General features: G+C 37.4%; 1 protein-coding gene across 1 annotated transcript in view; it reads left to right on the top strand.

Moving 5' to 3' along the window:
* LOC122813852 (zinc finger protein 184-like) overlaps positions 1 to 13,403 on the top strand; it is an 86,863-nt gene extending 73,460 nt beyond the window's left edge. The window contains exon 6 of the mRNA XM_044086389.1: positions 10,716 to 13,403. Within this exon, the coding sequence (XP_043942324.1) occupies positions 10,716 to 13,039 (2,324 nt within the window). The 3' untranslated portion in view covers positions 13,040 to 13,403. The remainder of the gene's footprint in view (positions 1 to 10,715) is intronic.
* The last annotated feature ends 6,643 nt before the right edge of the window (positions 13,404 to 20,046 follow it).

Below are 20,046 nucleotides of genomic sequence, written 5' to 3'. Positions count from 1 at the left end.
AGGGAGAATATGACCAGTGAGAGGATTTGATATAAAGCCAGATAAAGAGGTTATTTACAGCTAGTAACTTAGGAGGGAGAATATGATCAGTGAGAGGATTTGTTATAAAGCCAGATAAAGAGGTTACTTACAGCTAGTCACTGAGGAGGGAGAATCTGATCAGAGGGAGGATTTGTTAAAAAGCCAGATAAAGAGGTTACTTACAGCTCGTCACTGAGGAGGGGAGAATGTGATCAGTGACAGGATTTGTTATTAAGCCAGATAAAGAGGTTACTTAGAGCTGCTGGCTGGGGAGGGAGATTATGATCAGTGAGAGGATTTGTTATAAAGCCAGATAAAGAGATTACTTAGAGCTAGTCACTGAGGAGGGAGAATATGATTAGAGAGAGGATTTGTTATAAAGCCAGATAAAGAGGTTACTTACAGCTAGTCACTAAGGAGGGAGACTATGATCAGTGAGAGGATTTGTTATAAATCCAGATGAAGAGGTTACTTACAGCTAGTCACTGAGGAGGGAGAATATGATCAGAGGGAGGATTTGTTATAAAGCCAGATAAAGAGGTTACTTACAGCTAGTCACTGAGGAGGGAGAATATGATCAGAGAGAGGATTTGTTATAAAGCCAGATAAAGAGGTTACTTACAGCTAGTCACTGAGGAGGGAGAATATGATCAGAGGGAGGATTTGTTATAAAGCCAGATAAAGAGGTTACTTAGAGCTAGTCACTGAGGAGGGAGAATATGATCAGTGAGAGGATTTGTTATAAAGTCAGATAAAGAGGTTACTTACAGCTAGTCACTGAGGAGGGAGAATATGATCAGTGAGAGGATTTGTTATAAAGCCAGATAAAGAGGTTATTTACAGCTAGTCACTGAGGAGGGAGAATATGATCAGTGAGAGGATTTGTTATAAAGCCAGATAAAGAGGTTACTTACAGCTAGTCACTGAGGAGAGAGAATATGATCAGTGAGAGGACTTGTTATAAAGCCAGATAAAGCGGTTACTTACAGCTAGTCACTGAGGAGGGAGAATATGATCAGTGAGAGGATTTGTTATAAAGCCAGATAAAGAGGTTCCTTACAGTTAGTCACTGAGGAGTGAGAATATGATCATTGAGAGGATTTATTATAAAGCCAGACAAAGAGGTTACATCGAGCTGCTGGCTGGGGAGGGAGAGTATGATCAGTGAGAGGATTTGCTATAAAGCCAGATAAAGAGGTTACTTACAGCTAGTCACTGAGGAGGGCGAATATGATCAGTGAGAGGATTTGTTATAAAGCCAGATAAAGAGGTTACTTACAGCTAGTCACTGAGGAGGGAGAATATGATCAGTGAGAGGGTTTGTTATAAAGCCAGATAAAGAGGTTACTTACAGCTAGTCACTGAGGAGGGAGAATATGATCAGTGAGAGGATTTGTTATAAAGCCAGATAAAGAGGTTACTTACAGCTAGTCACTGAGGAGGGAGAATATGATCAGTGAGAGGGTTTGTTATAAAGCCAGATAAAGAGGTTACTTACAGCTAGTCACTGAGGAGGGAGAATATGATCAGAGAGAGGATTTGTTATAAAGTCAGATAAAGAGGTTACTTACAGCTAGTCACTGAGGAGGGAGAATATGATCAGAGGGAGGATTTGTTATAAAGCCAGATAAAGAGGTTACTTACAGTTAGTCACTGAGGAGGGAGAATATGATCAGTGAGAGGATTTGTTATAAAGCCAGATAAAGAGGTTACTTACAGTTAGTCACTGAGGAGGGAGAATATGACCAGTGAGAGGATTTGATATAAAGCCAGATAAAGAGGTTATTTACAGCTAGTAACTTAGGAGGGAGAATATGATCAGTGAGAGGATTTGTTATAAAGCCAGATAAAGAGGTTACTTACAGCTAGTCACTGAGGAGGGAGAATCTGATCAGAGGGAGGATTTGTTAAAAAGCCAGATAAAGAGGTTACTTACAGCTCGTCACTGAGGAGGGGAGAATGTGATCAGTGACAGGATTTGTTATTAAGCCAGATAAAGAGGTTACTTAGAGCTGCTGGCTGGGGAGGGAGATTATGATCAGTGAGAGGATTTGTTATAAAGCCAGATAAAGAGATTACTTAGAGCTAGTCACTGAGGAGGGAGAATATGATTAGAGAGAGGATTTGTTATAAAGCCAGATAAAGAGGTTACTTACAGCTAGTCACTAAGGAGGGAGACTATGATCAGTGAGAGGATTTGTTATAAATCCAGATGAAGAGGTTACTTACAGCTAGTCACTGAGGAGGGAGAATATGATCAGAGGGAGGATTTGTTATAAAGCCAGATAAAGAGGTTACTTACAGCTAGTCACTGAGGAGGGAGAATATGATCAGAGAGAGGATTTGTTATAAAGCCAGATAAAGAGGTTACTTACAGCTAGTCACTGAGGAGGGAGAATATGATCAGAGGGAGGATTTGTTATAAAGCCAGATAAAGAGGTTACTTAGAGCTAGTCACTGAGGAGGGAGAATATGATCAGTGAGAGGATTTGTTATAAAGTCAGATAAAGAGGTTTCTTACAGCTAGTCACTGAGGAGGGAGAATATGATCAGTGAGAGGATTTGTTATAAAGCCAGATAAAGAGGTTATTTACAGCTAGTCACTGAGGAGGGAGAATATGATCAGTGAGAGGATTTGTTATAAAGCCAGATAAAGAGGTTACTTACAGCTAGTCACTGAGGAGAGAGAATATGATCAGTGAGAGGATTTGTTATAAAGCCAGATAAAGCGGTTACTTACAGCTAGTCACTGAGGAGGGAGAATATGATCAGTGAGAGGATTTGTTATAAAGCCAGATAAAGAGGTTCCTTACAGTTAGTCACTGAGGAGTGAGAATATGATCATTGAGAGGATTTATTATAAAGCCAGACAAAGAGGTTACATCGAGCTGCTGGCTGGGGAGGGAGAGTATGATCAGTGAGAGGATTTGCTATAAAGCCAGATAAAGAGGTTACTTACAGCTAGTCACTGAGGAGGGCAAATATGATCAGTGAGAGGATTTGTTATAAAGCCAGATAAAGAGGTTACTTACAGCTAGTCACTGAGGAGGGAGAATATGATCAGTGAGAGGGTTTGTTATAAAGCCAGATAAAGAGGTTACTTACAGCTAGTCACTGAGGAGGGAGAATATGATCAGTGAGAGGATTTGTTATAAAGCCAGATAAAGAGGTTACTTACAGCTAGTCACTGAGGAGGGAGAATATGATCAGTGAGAGGGTTTGTTATAAAGCCAGATAAAGAGGTTACTTACAGCTAGTCACTGAGGAGGGAGAATATGATCAGAGAGAGGATTTGTTATAAAGTCAGATAAAGAGGTTACTTACAGCTAGTCACTGAGGAGGGAGAATATGACCAGTGAGAGGATTTGTTATAAAGCCAGATAAAGAGGTTACTTACAACTAGTCACTGAGGAGGGAGAATATGATCAGTGAGAGGATTTGTTATAAAGCCAGATAAAGAGGTTCCTTACAGTTAGTCACTGAGGAGTGAGAATATGATCATTGAGAGGATTTGTTATAAAGCCAGACAAAGAGGTTACATCGAGCTGCTGGCTGGGGAGGGAGAGTATGATCAGTGAGAGGATTTGCTATAAAGCCAGATAAAGAGGTTACTTACAGCTAGTCACTGAGGAGGGAGAATCTGATCAGAGGGAGGATTTGTTATAAAGCCAGATAAAGAGATTACTTAGAGCTGGTCACTGAGGAGGGAGAATATGATCAGAGAGAGGATTTGTTATAAAGCCAGATAAAGCGGTTACTTACAGCTAGTCACTGAGGAGGGATAATATGACCAATGAGAGGATTTGATATAAAGCCAGATAAAGAGGTTACTTACAGCTAGTCACTGAGGAGGGAGAATATGATCAGTGAGAGGATTTGTTATAAAGCCAGATATAGAGGTTACGTACAGCTAGTAACTGAGGAGGGAGAATATGATCAGAGATAGGATTTGTTATAAAGCCAGATAAAGAGGTTACTTACAGCTAGTCACTGAGGAGGGAGAATATGATCAGTGAGAGGATTTGTTATAAAGCCAGATAAAGAGGTTACTTACAGCTAGTCACTGAGGAGGGAGAATATGATCAGAGAGAGGATTTGTTATAAAGCCAGATAAAGAGGTTACTTACAGCTAGTCACTGAAAAGGGGAGAATATGATCAGTGACAGGATTTGTTATTAAGACAGATAAAGCGGTTACTTAGGTCTGCTGGCTGGGGTGGGAGAGTATGATCAGTGAGAGGATTTGTTATAGAGCCAGATAAAGAGATTACTTAGAGCTAGTCACTAAGGAGGGAGAATATGATCATTGAGAGGATTTGTTATAAAGCCAGATAAAGTGGTTACTTACAGCTAGTCACTGAGGAGGGAGAATATGACCAGAGAGAGGATTTGTTATAAAGCCAGATAGAGGTTACTTACAGCTAGTCACTGAGGAGGGAGAATATGATCAGTGAGAGGATTTATTATAAAGCCAGATAAAGAGGTTACTTACAGCTAGTCACTGAGGAGGGAGAATATGATCAGTGAGAGGATTTGTTATAAAGCCAGATAAAGCGGTTACTTACAGCTAGTCACTGAGGAGGGAGAATATGACCAGAGAGAGGATTTGTTATAAAGCCAGATAAAGAGATTACTTACAGCTAGTCACTGAGGAGGGAGAATATGATCAGAGAGAGGATTTGTTATAAAGCCAGATAAAGAGGTTACTTACAGCTAGTCACTGAGCAGGGAGAATATGACCAGTGAGAGGATTTGTTATAAAGCCAGATAAAGAGATTACTTACAGCTAGTCACTGAGGAGGGAGAATATGATCAGTGAGAGGATTTGTTATAAAGCCAGATAAAGAGGTTACTTACAGCTAGTCACTGGGGAGGGAGAATATGATCAGAGGGAGGATTTGCTATAAAGCCAGATAAAGAGGTTACTTACAGCTAGTCACTGAGGAGGGAGAATATGATCAGAGAAAGGGTTTGTTATAAAGCCAGATAAAGAGGTTACTTACAGGTAGTCACTGAGGAGGGAGAATCTAATCAGAGGGAGGATTTGTTATAAAGCCAGATAAAGAGGTTACTTACAGCTAGTCACTGAGGAGGGTGAATATGATCAGTGATAGGATTTGTTATAAAGCCAGATAAAGAGGTTACTTACAGCTAGTCACTGAGGAGGGGAGAATATGATCAGTGAGAGCATTTGTTATATAGCCAGACAAAGAGGTTACTTAGAGCTGCTGGCTGGGGAGGGAGAGTATGATCAGTGAGAGGATTTGTTATAAAGCCAGATAAAGAGATTACTTAGAGCTGGTCACTAAGGAGGGAGAATATGATCTGTGAGAGGATTTGTTATAAAGCCAGATAAGGAGGTTACTTACAGGTAGTCACTGAGGAGGGAGAATATGATCATTGAGAGGATTTGTTATAAAGCCAGATAAAGCGGTTACTTAGAGCTGGTCACTAAGGAGGGGGAATATGATCATAGAGAGGATTTGTTATAAAGCCAGACAAAAAGGTTACATCGAGCTGCTGGCTGGGGAGGGAGAGTATGATCAGTGAGAGGATTTGTTTTAAAGCCAGATAAAGAGGTTACTTACAGCTAGTCACTGAGGAGGGAGAATATGATCTGTGAGAGGATTTGTTATAAAGCCAGATAAAGAGGTTACTTACAGCTAGTCACTGAGGAGGGAGAATGGTTACTTACAGCTAGTCAGGAGGGAGGAATGTGATCATGGATTTGTTATAAAGCCAGATAAAGAGGTTACTTACAGCTAGTCACTGAGGAGGGAGAATATGATCAGAGGGAGGATTTGTTATAAAGCCAGATAAAGAGGTTACTTAGAGCTAGTCACTGAGGAGGGAGAATATGATCAGTGAGAGGATTTGTTATAAAGCCAGATAAAGAGTTTACTTACAGCTAGTCACTGAGGAGGGAGAATATGATCAGTGAGAGGATTTGTTATAAAGCCAGATAAAGCGGTTACTTACAGCTAGTCACTGAGGAGGGAGAATATGATCAGAGAGAGGATTTGTTATAAAGCCAGAGAAAGCGGTTACTTATAGCTAGTCACTGAGGGGGGAGAATATGATCAGTGAGAGGATTTGATATAAAGCCAGATTAAGAGGTTACTTACAGCTAGTCACTGAGGAGGGAGAATATGATCAGAGAGAGGATTTGTTATAAAGCCAGATAAAGAGGTTACTCACAGCTAGTCACTGAGGAGGGAGAATACGATCAGTGGAGGATTTGTTATAAAGCCAGATAAAGAGGTTACTTAGAGCTAGTCACTGAGGAGGGCGAATATGATTAGTGAGAGAATTTGTTATAAAGCCAGATAAAGAGGTTAGCTGCTGGCTGGGGAGGGAGAACAGTGCGGTAGAAAATAAATGAATCATAAAGAGTGAAAAGGAAAAATGATTAGCATGGGAATTTCAGTCAGGTGGGAAGCGGACAGAGAAAGGTAAAATGGTAGATGGAAGGTGAAAGGAGAGCAAATGACAATACTACAATGCTATGAGGTGATACTTAAACTTATTTACATACACTTACATATTTCAGGCACAGGCAATAATTCCCTTCTAGCCTGTCAGTATTCCAAAACAGTCATCCTCATAATAAGTGTCCAAGGTGGTCTTAAAAATGTCTAACTAGTGGCTGCTTTAATATACTTTGATAGTGTGTTCCATGCATCAGCTTCTCACTCAGAGAACTGATCAGTACATTCATCTGTCATTCCTATATAATGTCGTACACAGATTGTCTAATGATTCACTACTTTTCTCTGATAAATATAAGCATTGCTGGAGGCAGTTGTTTCTAAATGCCCAACATAAGGTATCCTCTTAAATATCTGTATGAGACACTGTACAAATTCAGATATTTTAATCTTTCAGATTAACTTAACTTTCACACCCGTGGATCCCTTTGGTATATTTCACATCCATGGATCTGTTTGGTATATTTCAGCTGTACTCTTCAATTTACTCATGCTTGCTTTGTTCTTACTCCATACTCTGTTTTTAAATTACATTAGACAGAAACTAATGATTTCATCATTTCTGATTTCCTAAACTTTATAAATCTTTTTTATACATCCTATAGTTTTATAACTATCACTATTCAATATTCAGATAGCCTAAAGGTACATCTATCCATATACCCACATTCTTAAATGAATCCACAGTTTCATTCGGTGTGTGTGCTGTATTACGTATTCACCCTCCAAACTATATCTCTCAAATCTCATATGCTTAGTTTTTGACGTATTTATCAGCATGCTATTTTTCTTTGACCAAATGTTTACTTTAGTAAAATTTTTTGCACAAACATGCCCATTCTGTAACAAATGTAATTAGTTTTTCCATTTTCATGTCATCAGTTTACAGACTGTAGAACAACTCAAATGAAAACGATAGATTGGAAAGATACAACCTAAACACGTTTAGGCCTATGACAGAGCCCTGTACAACACTCTGACTGTAACACAGATTTCCATCAGTAGAAAAGCTGTAGATAATTGCCTTGTCCCATTTTAAGCCATGCAGCTACCAATCGAATCCAGATTACAGTCATACCTGTTTTTTCTAATGTATTGACCAGGGTTTTGTAAGTGACCATATCAAAAGCTAAAGAGAAGTATACATACATTACATTACATTACAGTTTTTCATTCATAACGCTCATTCTTATTATGGAACGTCATGTTATAGGTGCTTGTACCTCTCATTGTTATTGACGAACATCATGTTACAGGTACTTATAGCTCTCATTGTTATTATGGAACATCATGTTACAGGTACTTATAGCTCTCATTGTTATTATGGAACATCCTGTTACAGGTTTATAGCTCTCATTGTTATTATAGAACATCGTGTTACAGGTACTTATAGCTGTCATTGTTATTATGGATCAACATGTTACAAGTACTTATAGCTCTCATTGTTATTATCAAACATCATGTTACAGGTACTTATAGCTCTCATTATTATTATGGAACATCATGTTACAGGTACTTATAGCTCTCATTGTCAAACATCATGTTACAGGTACTTACAGATCTCATTGTTATGGAACATCATATTTTAGGTAATTATAGCTCTCGTTGTTATGGAACATCATGTTACAGGTACTTCTAGATGTCATTGTTATTATGGAACATCATATTATAGGTACTTATAGCTCTCATTATTATTATTATGGAACATCATGTTACAGGTACTTATAGAGCTCATTGTTATTATGGATCATCTTATTATAGGTACTTATAGCTCTCATTGTTATTGTCAAACATCATGTTACAGGTACTTAATAGCTCTCATTGTTATTATGGAACTTCATGTTACAGGTACTTATAGCTCTCTTTGTTATGGTCGAACATCATGTTACAGGTACTTATAGCTCTCATTGTTATGGTCGAACATCATGTTACAGGTACTTATAGCTCTCATTTTTATTATAGAACATCATGTTACAGGTACTTATACCTGTCATTGTTATTATGGAACATCATGTTGCAGGTACTTATAGCTCTGATTGTTATTATCGAACATCATGTTACAGGTACTTATAGATCTCATTGTTATAATGAAACATCATATTATAGGTACTTATAGCTCTCATTGTTGTTGTCGAACATCATGTTACAGGTACTTATAGTTCTCGTTGTTATGGAACATCATGTTACAGGTACTTATAGATCTCATTGTTATAATGGAACATCATATTATAGGTACTTATAGCTCTCATTGTTGTCGAACATCATGTTACAGGTACTTATAGCTCTCATTGTTATTATCGAATGTCATGTTACAGGTACTTATAGCTTTTCTCACCATATGTATGCTGATATATGGTTTCAAGTCCCAGCTTTCAAACTATGACAACAATTTAAAAAATAACATTCTTCATTATTTTTCCACAAGAAAGTGCAGTTGTGGGTCTATATGTTTCTGGGTTTGTCCTGTTCTTCTCTTAAAGATGGATTTTACAAGTGCATGTCTCCAACCTTGAGGCATCTCTCCATACTTAAATGACCAAGTGAACTGCAGATGTAATTGCAGTATAAAATTTCATATTGAAGTGTTCTCGGGTCAGTATTGCTAATTTCTTTTTCATATTCTTTACTTGCATCCAGTTTGCAAAGTAGTTTTTCAATATAATCTAATTTTTTTTCAGTATGTGAAGCTACCTGGATTTTACTTGGACAGATTATCTTCCCATTTGTGGAGTCAAACTATTTTGTGTACAGAATAGATTTTAGACTATATGCATAGTTTATTGACTTTTCTATCTTTACTCTTTCCACATTTTGTATATCTATAAAGTGGTTTCCTGTTATGTTCAATATCTTTATATAACATTTCTTCATATTTTCCTGATCTTGTGTCACACTGTTTTTCATCTGTCTCTTCGATTTGTTTACTCATTTTCAGCTCTATTTAAACCTTGTTTCTATTCCTTATATTGTTCTGTCATTTTAATTAGGTACTTTGTTCTTATGTAAATAGATCCTCCTGACCTTTTGTACATAGGTTCTGATGCTGCTCTATTTCTTCCTTTCTTTCTTTACTTGCATTCTGACATTTTTTTTTTCAAAATTTGCCTCAGTCCTTCTCCCATCTTTCCACTGAATGTATCACTCCAGTTACTTTTGCATAGTGATTGTTTAGTTTCCATGTACTTTGTTATTAATATTCTCTGCATTGATAGAGTTCAGTTTAGCAGAATTATCTTGCCATAGTTAGGGCGGCCACGGTGGTGCAGTGGTTAGCATTGTTGCCTCACAGCAAGAGGTTCTCCGGTTTGATCCTCGGCTGGGGTGCCTTCTGTGCAGAGTCTGCATGTCCTCCCTTTTGTCGCGTGGGTTTCCTCCGGGTGCTCCTGTTTCCTCCCACATCCCAAAGACATGCTGTAGGTGGATTGGACACTCCAAATTGGCCCTAGGTGTGAGTGTGTGTGTGTGCCTTCAGTGGAAGGTTGGGTGTCGGGCTGGCAACTCGACACTGTAAAACTCCACTGCCAATCATGAGCGGACAGGTGATCCGCTGTGGCGACCTCTAACCGGGAAAAAGCCGAAAGAAGAAGAAGATCTTGCCATAGTTTAACCTTTAAAACCTAATGTAAACACTGCATATCAAAGGTGGTAAAATGTGACATGAAGTAACACTCATCTTTGTAGGAAAAAAGACATTATCCAGTATGTTCTGTTCCCTCTTAGGTTTGTTTACTGTCTGCAGCAATTGTTCGTGAAAATAATTGCCTTCTTAATGTTGTTGAATCAATATTATTCCAGTCACTTCGTAGGAAATTTAAGCCCCCAGCCATTATAATTTTTCCTTCATGTGTTTCATGCAAGAAATGTATGAATTCCAATAGGTCATCAGCACTTGACTTCTGTACTCTGTACAGACTAGCAATTTGTAATCCATTTTAGGGTTATCTTTATTTTCATAATTGCAATGTGTACAGTATAGGTGCTTTATTTGGGATGTCTGTTCAGAATATATGCATGACAACTACAGCTCTTCAAAGTGAGCAAATTCTGATGAATGAGGAGTCAAAATTTTGTAGACTTAATTTTGTAGTGAAATCGACAACAGAACAGCACATTATTACAGAAAGAAAACCATGTTAAATAGCTGAAGTACATATATACTGTGATTAAAATATCCGTATACTAATACTAATAAATACTGTGGTTTTAGGTACCAGAAACACAGGATGCAGTGCGAGTTACACTCGGCCATCACACAGAACACCCCAGTTACTTTACCCAAATAACTTGCAGCAGTGTGCTCAGCCTGTGAAAGGCAAAGGCAATAAGAAGACTGATGTCACTCCTGTACCACTGCTTCAGTCAGTACACAACTGCAAGGCACCCAATTGTGGAGATGAAACACCTATGTTACCTCAGCCTACAGAGAGCCTACTGCAGTGTGCACAGCCTGTGAAAGGCTGTAAGAAGACTGATCTCACTCCTGTAGCACAGCTTCAGTCAGTAGACAACAGCAAGACCTCCAAATGTGGAGATGGAACACCCATATTACCTCACCCTATAGAGAGCTTAGAGCAGTATGCACAGCCTGTGAAAGGGTACAAGAAGTCTCATATCACTCATTTGCCACAGCCTGTGCCAGGATGTGACCACAGTAATACCCTTGACTGTAATACAGGTCGGGGAGAGCACAATAAGAAGAAAGTATATAAATGTCCAGAATGCAGTAAGGACTTCACAAGGCCGTGGAATCTTCAAAGGCATTATGTCACTCACACGAGCATGAAGTTGTACAAATGTGCTGAATGCAGTAAATGCTTTATAAATAAGTCACATCTAAAATCCCATCAGAGTTGTCACACAGGGCAGAAGGTTGTTGTGGAGGAAACAAAAAACACAGGACAGAAGGATAATCTTGAAGACAACATTCATGGTGTCAGCAGCACAGAACACAGTACTAGTTGCAGTCAGCAGCCATTGCTTGGGACATCTCAGTTGCATTATCCTAGAAAGCACCTTCAGCTGTGTGCTGAGCCTGTAAATGTATACAACAAGCGTCACCTCACTCCTGTACCACAGATTGACATAGGACATAACTGCAGCAAAAGCCACGAATGTGACAATAGAGCATCTCCATTACATCACCTGTCAGAGAACCTGCAGCAATGTGCTGCACCTGTTAAGGATGCTGACATGCTTCATCTCACATTTGTGCCACAGCCTCATGCAGAACATAACTATAGCAAGAGCTGTGAATGTGACAACACATCTCCATTGCATTGTCTGGCAGAGAATGTGCAGCATTGTGCTTCAACTGTGATGGGCTGTGATGTGCCTCAGCTCTGTCCTTTACCACAACTTCACTCAGGACATAACTACTCAGAGAATTTCAAATTTGACACAAGTCAGAGCACTCATTTAGAGAAGAAACTGTATACGTGTACTAAATGCAGAAAGTGTTTCACAAGTCTCAGTACTTTTCAAAGTCATTGTACCACTCATACAGTGGAGAAGTATAAATGTGCTGAATGCAATAAGTGCTTTAAGCATCTCCGCAGTTTTCGGCAGCATCATACCATTCACATGGGTAAGAGAAACCAAAAAAAACTGAAGAAATTAAATTGCGAGAAAGCATATAAATGCATGGAATGTGGTAAGTGTTTCACACGTCTCAACAGCCTTCATCTGCATCTCACTATTCACACGGGTGAGAAACCATATAAATGCATGGAATGCAATAAGAATTTCAGACTGATCAACGGTCTTCGACGGCATAAGACCATCCACATGAGTGAAAAAGCATATAAATGCATTGAATGTGGTAAGTGTTTCACACGTCTCAGCAGCCTTCATCTGCATCTCACTGTTCACACGGGTGAGAAACCATATAAATGCATGGAATGCAATAAGAATTTCAGACTGATTGACAGTCTTCGACGGCATCAGACCATCCACATGAGTGAAAGAGCACATAAATGCATGGAATGTGGTAAGTGTTTCAGTGATCCCAGCAGGCTTCGACAGCATGAGGCCATCCACACGGATGAGAAGCCGTATAAATGTACCGAATGCAGTAAATGTTTTAGAGTAAAGAACATGTTAAAATGCCATCAGCTGTCTCACACAGGAGAGAAGTCATACAGATGTGCTGAATGCAGTAAGTGTTTCTCACGTCTTGGCAGCCTTCAACAGCATTATACCATTCACACGGGTGAGAAGCCATATAAATGTAATGAATGCAATAAGAGTTTTAGAGTAAAGTGCCTGTTAAAATACCATCAGCTCTCTCACACAGGAGACTTGGAGAAATTAAAAGCAGAGAAGTCCTACAAATGTGCTGAATGCAGTAAGTGCTTCACACGCTTAAGCAGCCTTCAGCAGCATCATACCATTCACACGGGTGAGAAGCCCTACAAATGTATTGAATGCAGTAAGAGTTTTAGAGTTAAGAGCCTGTTAAAATACCATCAGCGCTCTCACACAGGAGACAGTAGGTCCGAATGGAGAGGTAAGTCAGTAATCAAAGGAGAGTAATATTGCTGAAATTGAATTCATCCACAAGTCTTGGTGAGTAAATTCATGAGATGGACCCTTTTTTTTTTCATAAAATCTCACCAAGACAACACTGATTTATACTAAATAAAATACTGTTTATATATCATGGACAGAAACGGGCCAAAAATTGAAAAAAGGTAGCTGGGTGCACAAGACCCAGAATAAATAAAAAAGTGCCCAGTCCTGGTAGGTGCACTGGTGCCAGGACTGGAAAAAATGACAGGGTAGAATCCTCAAAATACAGAAATGTTCCTACATTGGGGCCAGGGGGAGGATGGGTCCCCCTGTTGTAGAAGGAAGTTGCAGTCCACAAAAATCACAAAAACTGATAGGCCAAAGAAGAGCCATAAAGATGATAGAGTGGACTATTAAGGATAAGAAAGAAATTATGTATTGTTACTGTTATGCAACAAGCCCAGAATTTCCAGACACAAAATATACAAAAAGATTGAGAGAAATTATCAATACATGTAACTCTGTATGAATTGCAGGAGGAGTCATTACTGAGCACATTGTGGATGCTGCAAAGAGCACATCTGGTTGACATCAAAGACTGAAACAATACTAATTTCATGAACTTTAATCATACTTTGACTTAGGAATGGGGTCCATTTCTGTCATGGTATTACTAGCCCAAAATAATTGGAGAAATTAAAAAAAAAGAGAGAGAGTACAAAATAAGCCATTTATTGATGACCCCAAAATGTTTTATAGAGAATTTGGAAACAAGGCAAAAGGAATTGAAACACCAGCAAAAAAAGAAGAAATAGATACATTTTGGAGACATATATAAAAAGAATAGGAAGTTCAAGTGTACAACATATGAAATGGGATGACTTAACATTGAGAGAGAGATTGAAACAAAGTTAAGAAAACCACCTAAATTGCCCAAATGCAGTACCTAATATCTGGCTAAAAGTATTAACATCTTTACATGAAGATTTAGCCATGAGTAAGAACTATTTGTATGCACGCCCTGAACAGACACCAACCTGGTTAACAGCAGGAAAAAATACTCCTGTTTAAGAGCGAAACTGCAAGCTATCCTAAAACCTATACACCAATATCTTGCCTTCTGATGACCTATAAACTATACCCTGGAACTGATGTTGACAGAGTTTATAGTCATTTAGAGGAAATCTCAATCATGGCAATAGAACAAAAAGGTAAGGAAAGTCATATGGAACAAAGTATCATTTGTTGTTAAAGTCAGAATGGAAAACTGTAAAAAAGGGAAGAATCTAAGTATGACATGTCTAGACTTCAAAAAAGCATTTGACACTATCCCACATTCATGGATAAAAGAGTGCCTAAAATCTATACGATGCACCCTACTCTGATTACATTACTTCGACACTGAAATAGTAGCAAACTACTTTGCAGTTAAGCCATGACAAAGGATAAATTATTATTCCAGGAATAAAAATCCAAAGGGAGATTTTCAAGATTGACTCACTGTCCCCGCTGCTGTTTTGTCTTCCCCTTAACTCATTAAGCCGTCTACTTAACAGATTAGGTCATGGCTGCAATTTCACTTCCAGAAAAGAATAAAGTGTAAAGATTTCTCATCATCTTTTTGTGGATGATTTAAAACTGTATATTTCATCAGATGAGGAACTGAAAGCACAACTGCATGTGGTCAACACTTTTTCAGATGATATAAGAATGTCATTTGGTCTTGATAAATATGTAAAAGCAACCTTTAAAGCAGGAAAGCTGCAGCACCAAGAAAACATCAGTTTAGGATAGGAACGTGATATAAAAGAATTTGAGCAAGAGGGGTGTATAAATATTTGGAACCTGATGAAGGATCAAGAATAAAATGTGAACAAATGTAAATAAAACTTAGAAATATTTTAGAAGGCTTAAATTAACACTGCAAACAGCATTGACATATAGGAACAAAGTCCAAGCTATATTCTAATTTACTCTTCCTTTCCTCACCTACAGTTTTGGAGTGATGGACTGGCCTTGAAAGGGGTTGGACAGGTTGGAGAGGAAAACAAGAAGGATACTTCATGCTCATCAAATGATTTGTAAAAATCAGTGCATACCAAAACTATATATTCCCCATTATGAAGGAGGTATGGACCTCCTCAAAACTGATTACATGTATAGATCTGCAGTTGTAGGACTACATACATATCTGCTGACCTCATATGACCCAATCATAGTGAAAGTTTTAAAACATAAGGAGAATAAGTCTAAGATAACTTCCTTGCTTAGTTTAGCAGAAGCATATCGGTGTCAAGAGAGAATTGAAGTCAAACCAGAAGTAGACAAAAATCAGGTACCATTTGAATGTGCCAAAAAACAAAAGAAAGAATATAAGGTGAGGGATCAGATGATAAGGCAAGAAATGGGGAAGATGCATAGATATAGTTGCAAGTGTAGAAAACTCTTGGAACAACCTCATGTTGATCAGGATCGAATGCAGGAACAGTTAAAGTGAGGTGACTTTAAACCAAAAGATGAAAAGTTAATATGGGCAGCCCAAGGTAGTGGATTACGTACACATTTGTTTACAAAGTCCATTGAACATGTGAGAGAAACAGACAAATGTAGGTTTTGTAAAACAGAATTTGACACAATCTCACATCTTGTTGCTGGTTGTGATATACTAACAGAAGAACTGTATACTAAAAGGCATAATAATGTGGCAAGACTATTGTATTGGAAATTTTGCCAACAATATAATATTGAAGTAGCTGGAAAACACTGGAAACAAAGTATTATAGAAAATGACAATGTTTATGTCACATAGGATCACACATTACCAACAGTTCAAAAAATAGATGTGAGAATCCCAGATATAATAATGAAAATAAGACAAAAGTAGCATTGATCATTGAAATTGCTACACCCAGTGACTGCAACGTCTTTCATACAGAGAGAAACAGTCATAAAATATCAAGATTTGGAGGCAGAAACAAGGGCAATGTGGAAGAAAGATACCCAGACAGTTCCAATAGTAGTAGAAGCAACAGTTCTTATAAAAAAGAATTTACAATCATACTTAGATATGTTACCGATACATGTAACTCCATACAAATTGCAGGAGGAGTTATTACTGAGCATATTGCAGGTGCTGCTAAGAGCAGTTTTGGCTAACATCAAAGACTGAAACAATACTAATTTCATGAGCTTTAATCATACTTTGACTTAAGAATGGGGTCCATTCCCGTTATGGTATTAGCAACCCAAAAGACTTGGAGAAATTAAAAAAAGATGAATGGAGAGATGATAAGAGTCCAAATGCATGCAGAGATGATAGGAGCCTGAATGGAGAGATGATTAAATCAGTAAGCAAAGGAGAGTAGCATTGCTTTAATTGAATTCATCCTCAAGTCTTGGTGTGTACCTTCATGAGGTGGACCCTGTTTTTCAAAAAATCTCACCAAGATGACACTGATATATAGACTATATTTTATGCAGCATATATCATGGACAGAAGTAAGTTAAAAATAAAAAAAAAGATATCTGGGTGCACAAGACCCAGGATAACAAAATTGCACAATCATGGTAGACGCACTTGTGCCAGAACTGGAAAAAAATGACAGTGTAAAATCCTCAAGCTACAGAAACATTTCTACAGTGGGGTTAGGCTGGGCCCAGGGGGAAGATGGGTCCCCAGTTGTAGAAGGAAGTAGCAGTCCACAAAAATCACAAAAGAGGATAGAGTAGACTACTGAGGATAAGAAATAAATTATGTATTGTTACAATTATGCAAGAAGTCCAGAATATCCAGATAGAAAATATACAAAAAGATACTTCCTCAAGAAAAACTGTCAAAAGCTTTAAATGCAAATTTGTGTTCATTAATAGAACAGATTTATGAAAAAAACATTATATAGACCAAAAACCTTGGGCCACTCGGAAAAAGAAATGATTGAGGAAGTGTGAAAATATAAAGAATAAAATCTAGAGATTTTTGCAATGTTAAAAAGAGATATGAATATGGGAAAGAGAGGGAGCTCTGATATGGTGCAATATTTTATGCAAAGGAGAAAGACAAATAAGTCAATACAAAAAAAAGCAGCCCCATTGATATTAAGAAAATACAGGCAAAGGCATCCAGATATGAAAAATTTCACATTATAAAAAAATAAGATCACAAAGAGGGAATATAGAACAGAAGATTAGTAAAGTAGACGTTAAAAAATAGAAGTTGAAGTTATTGAATACCTTTGAAGTGAAATATTAAATGTAGAAAGTCTAACACAAGTTATGTCATAGCATGATTGTATGAGTTCCCCAAGTAAGACGAAACAGAAGGAGCAGGAGACATCTGAAGAAGAAATATGGACATAGTAAAGAAAAAGAGATTTAATATGATGTGATATTCATTCAAAGGAGAAAGCAAAACTAACCGATACAAAAAGAGCAGCACCAATGATATTTGAAGAGAAATGCAGGCAAATGAATCTGGACATGGCAAACTTTACAATACAAAAATAAGGAAACAAAGAGGTAAAGCAGAAAAGAGGATTAGTAGTGGAAACATTCAAGAAATAGAAACTGATTACCTGGCAAGTGAAGGATTTAGTGTAGAAAATTTAAGTCTCATAACACCACAGCATGATAGAGCAATGGATCACCAAATTATGGAGAAACCAGTGAAGTACAAAACATCTGATCATTTGCCATATAAAGATACTTTGGAGCCCTCCATAGAAAACTGATAGAAAAGTTCAGTTGGAGTTGCACAGCAAGGGAAAGAACAGGAAACCGTGACAACTCTGACACAGTCAATGTTGTGGAGTGATAGGCCAGTGAGTTCCCATGCAAAAGAGCAATGGATTACACAGGATATAACTGAAGAGAATATGGCACAGGAAGATGCTCTGGACCTTTCTGTAGAATGCTCCCTGTAAATGCAGAACAAAGAATGTGCCCTCAGTTTCGAAAAAGATGATCTAAGAGAAGAGTTGCGGGATTCAATAGAGATGGACATACATATTAAGATCAATGAAAGAAATAGACTACAGAAAGTCAGTAAAACCCAAAAAGAAGTAGGATAAAGCAAATAAACACATTAATTAGGACTGTTCATAGAAATGCATGTGATATAACAGAAGTAAATAGGATATATTACTGTGGAGTTAAATTAATAACAAGTAGACTCTTAACAAAAACACAGGGCAGTATAGGAAAGGAAGGGAAGAAATCAAATGCCGTCATGGAAGTATCTAATCCAGAAAACTATAAAGCATTTAAGACAAGAAGTATTGCTATTAAGAGTACAGAAAAGGGAACAGATCAGCAAAAATACTCTGAAAGAAAAATGTGATAAAAGCAATACACAGCATCAAAACAGATCAGGATCTTTCATGGACTATCACAAATACTAAACTAAAGATAGCATAAGCGGAAAAAAAAATAAGATATGCAGATAAAGAAAAAATACAAAATAAGCAATTTATTGATGACCCAAAAAGATTTATAGAGAATTGTGAAACAAGGCGAAAGGAATAGAAACACCACCAAAAAAAGTAGACACATTTTGCAGAAATATCTATGAAGATCCTGTGGAACATAAAGATGATGAATGGATAGAAGAAGTAAAAGAAAAAAAAATAAAAGGTTTAAATGTGCAGGATATGAAATGGGATGAAGTAACAAAGAAATTGAAACAATGGTAAGAAAAGCTCCTAATGGAAAGTCCCAGTCCCAGATGCACTACCTTATTTCTGGCTATAAGTATTAACAACTTTACAATCCAATATTAGCCATGAGTAAGAACTATTTACATGCGCACCCCAAACAGATGCCAAACTGGTTAACTGATTTTGAATTGCATGTGTCTTGGAATTGTAGCACTAGAAACCTTGTATATGTAGCTTTATGTGAGAAATATGATACATGCTACATTAGTAAAACTAACCAGAAACTTAAAGAGCAAATAGGAAGTCGTATCTCTTGAGTGCAAGCAACAGGTTCTCACTAATGCTGTTTACAAGCATCAGATGAACAAAGGCCACAATCATATGCTTAAATTCTGTATATTACACACCTTACATGATTCTATATGTGGTAGGAACATCACACACAAAACTGAACTAGATGAATTGCACTGGATTTTATGCTTAAAAGTGCATATTCCACCTGGATTAAATGGCTTTGTCTCTATGAAACAGTTACTGAAGGAACTTCATCTGAAACTTTAAACAGTATTTCTACAGTAATTTAAAATGTTTAGTAAGTTCTCATCATAATTTAAGAAAGTTCTCTAAGTATTTTGTATACTGCTTTATACATAGATTTTTATAACATGTAGGCTTTTTTATATATTTTTGTTTACATTTTTCATATATTTGAATATTATGTGCCTCTTAAATGTCAAATGGTCTCTTTAAATGTCAAAGGATTTTGAAAATGTCATGCGGTTTTAAATCCATCATCTGACCAGTATTTTACTCATATGACCAGTGTTCTAGTATGCAAACTGAATGTTTGAATTGTGATTATAGATTTGCCTGAGGAAGCCATTTTGTGGTGAAAGTTTTAGCTTGAAACAATACATTTGGATTTGGATTAAACTTTTGTATGATATACAATGCTTCTGTTTTACTTTACTATTTGGATATTTTGGCATCACTGTATTTGTTTTTCCATTATCTGTTTTTTCTTGTAAAAGAAAATACCAAACAGAAATAGTAAGATGTCATGTTTAAAAACTGTTAGCACATAGTAATTCTCATTCACATTAAAAGCCCAACTTTTAATATGCAGTCAGATATAAATAATGAAAATGTAAAAATGTTGCAAAAACCTGTTGTAAAATAATTTAAGTCCTGCAGCTCTAAACCTTAGTATTTGCGCAATAGACACATGTTCATCGAGTCATGGAATTGTGATAGCATTTAGCCTAAGGTGCCATATCAATTCTCTTTTTTCTAATTCTGTATCCCAAGCACCCCCCCCCCCCATGGTAATGGAGAAGTGTAAAAAGGGGAAGAATCTAAGTATGGCATGAATAGACTACA

This window comes from Protopterus annectens, chromosome 10.part0 (assembly GCF_019279795.1).
Source record: "Protopterus annectens isolate FY-2018-M chromosome 10.part0, PAN1.0, whole genome shotgun sequence".
NCBI classification, from domain to species: domain Eukaryota; kingdom Metazoa; phylum Chordata; order Ceratodontiformes; family Protopteridae; genus Protopterus; species Protopterus annectens.
Note: the sequence above shows the minus strand (reverse complement) of the source record. Positions and strands in the feature narration are given on the sequence as shown.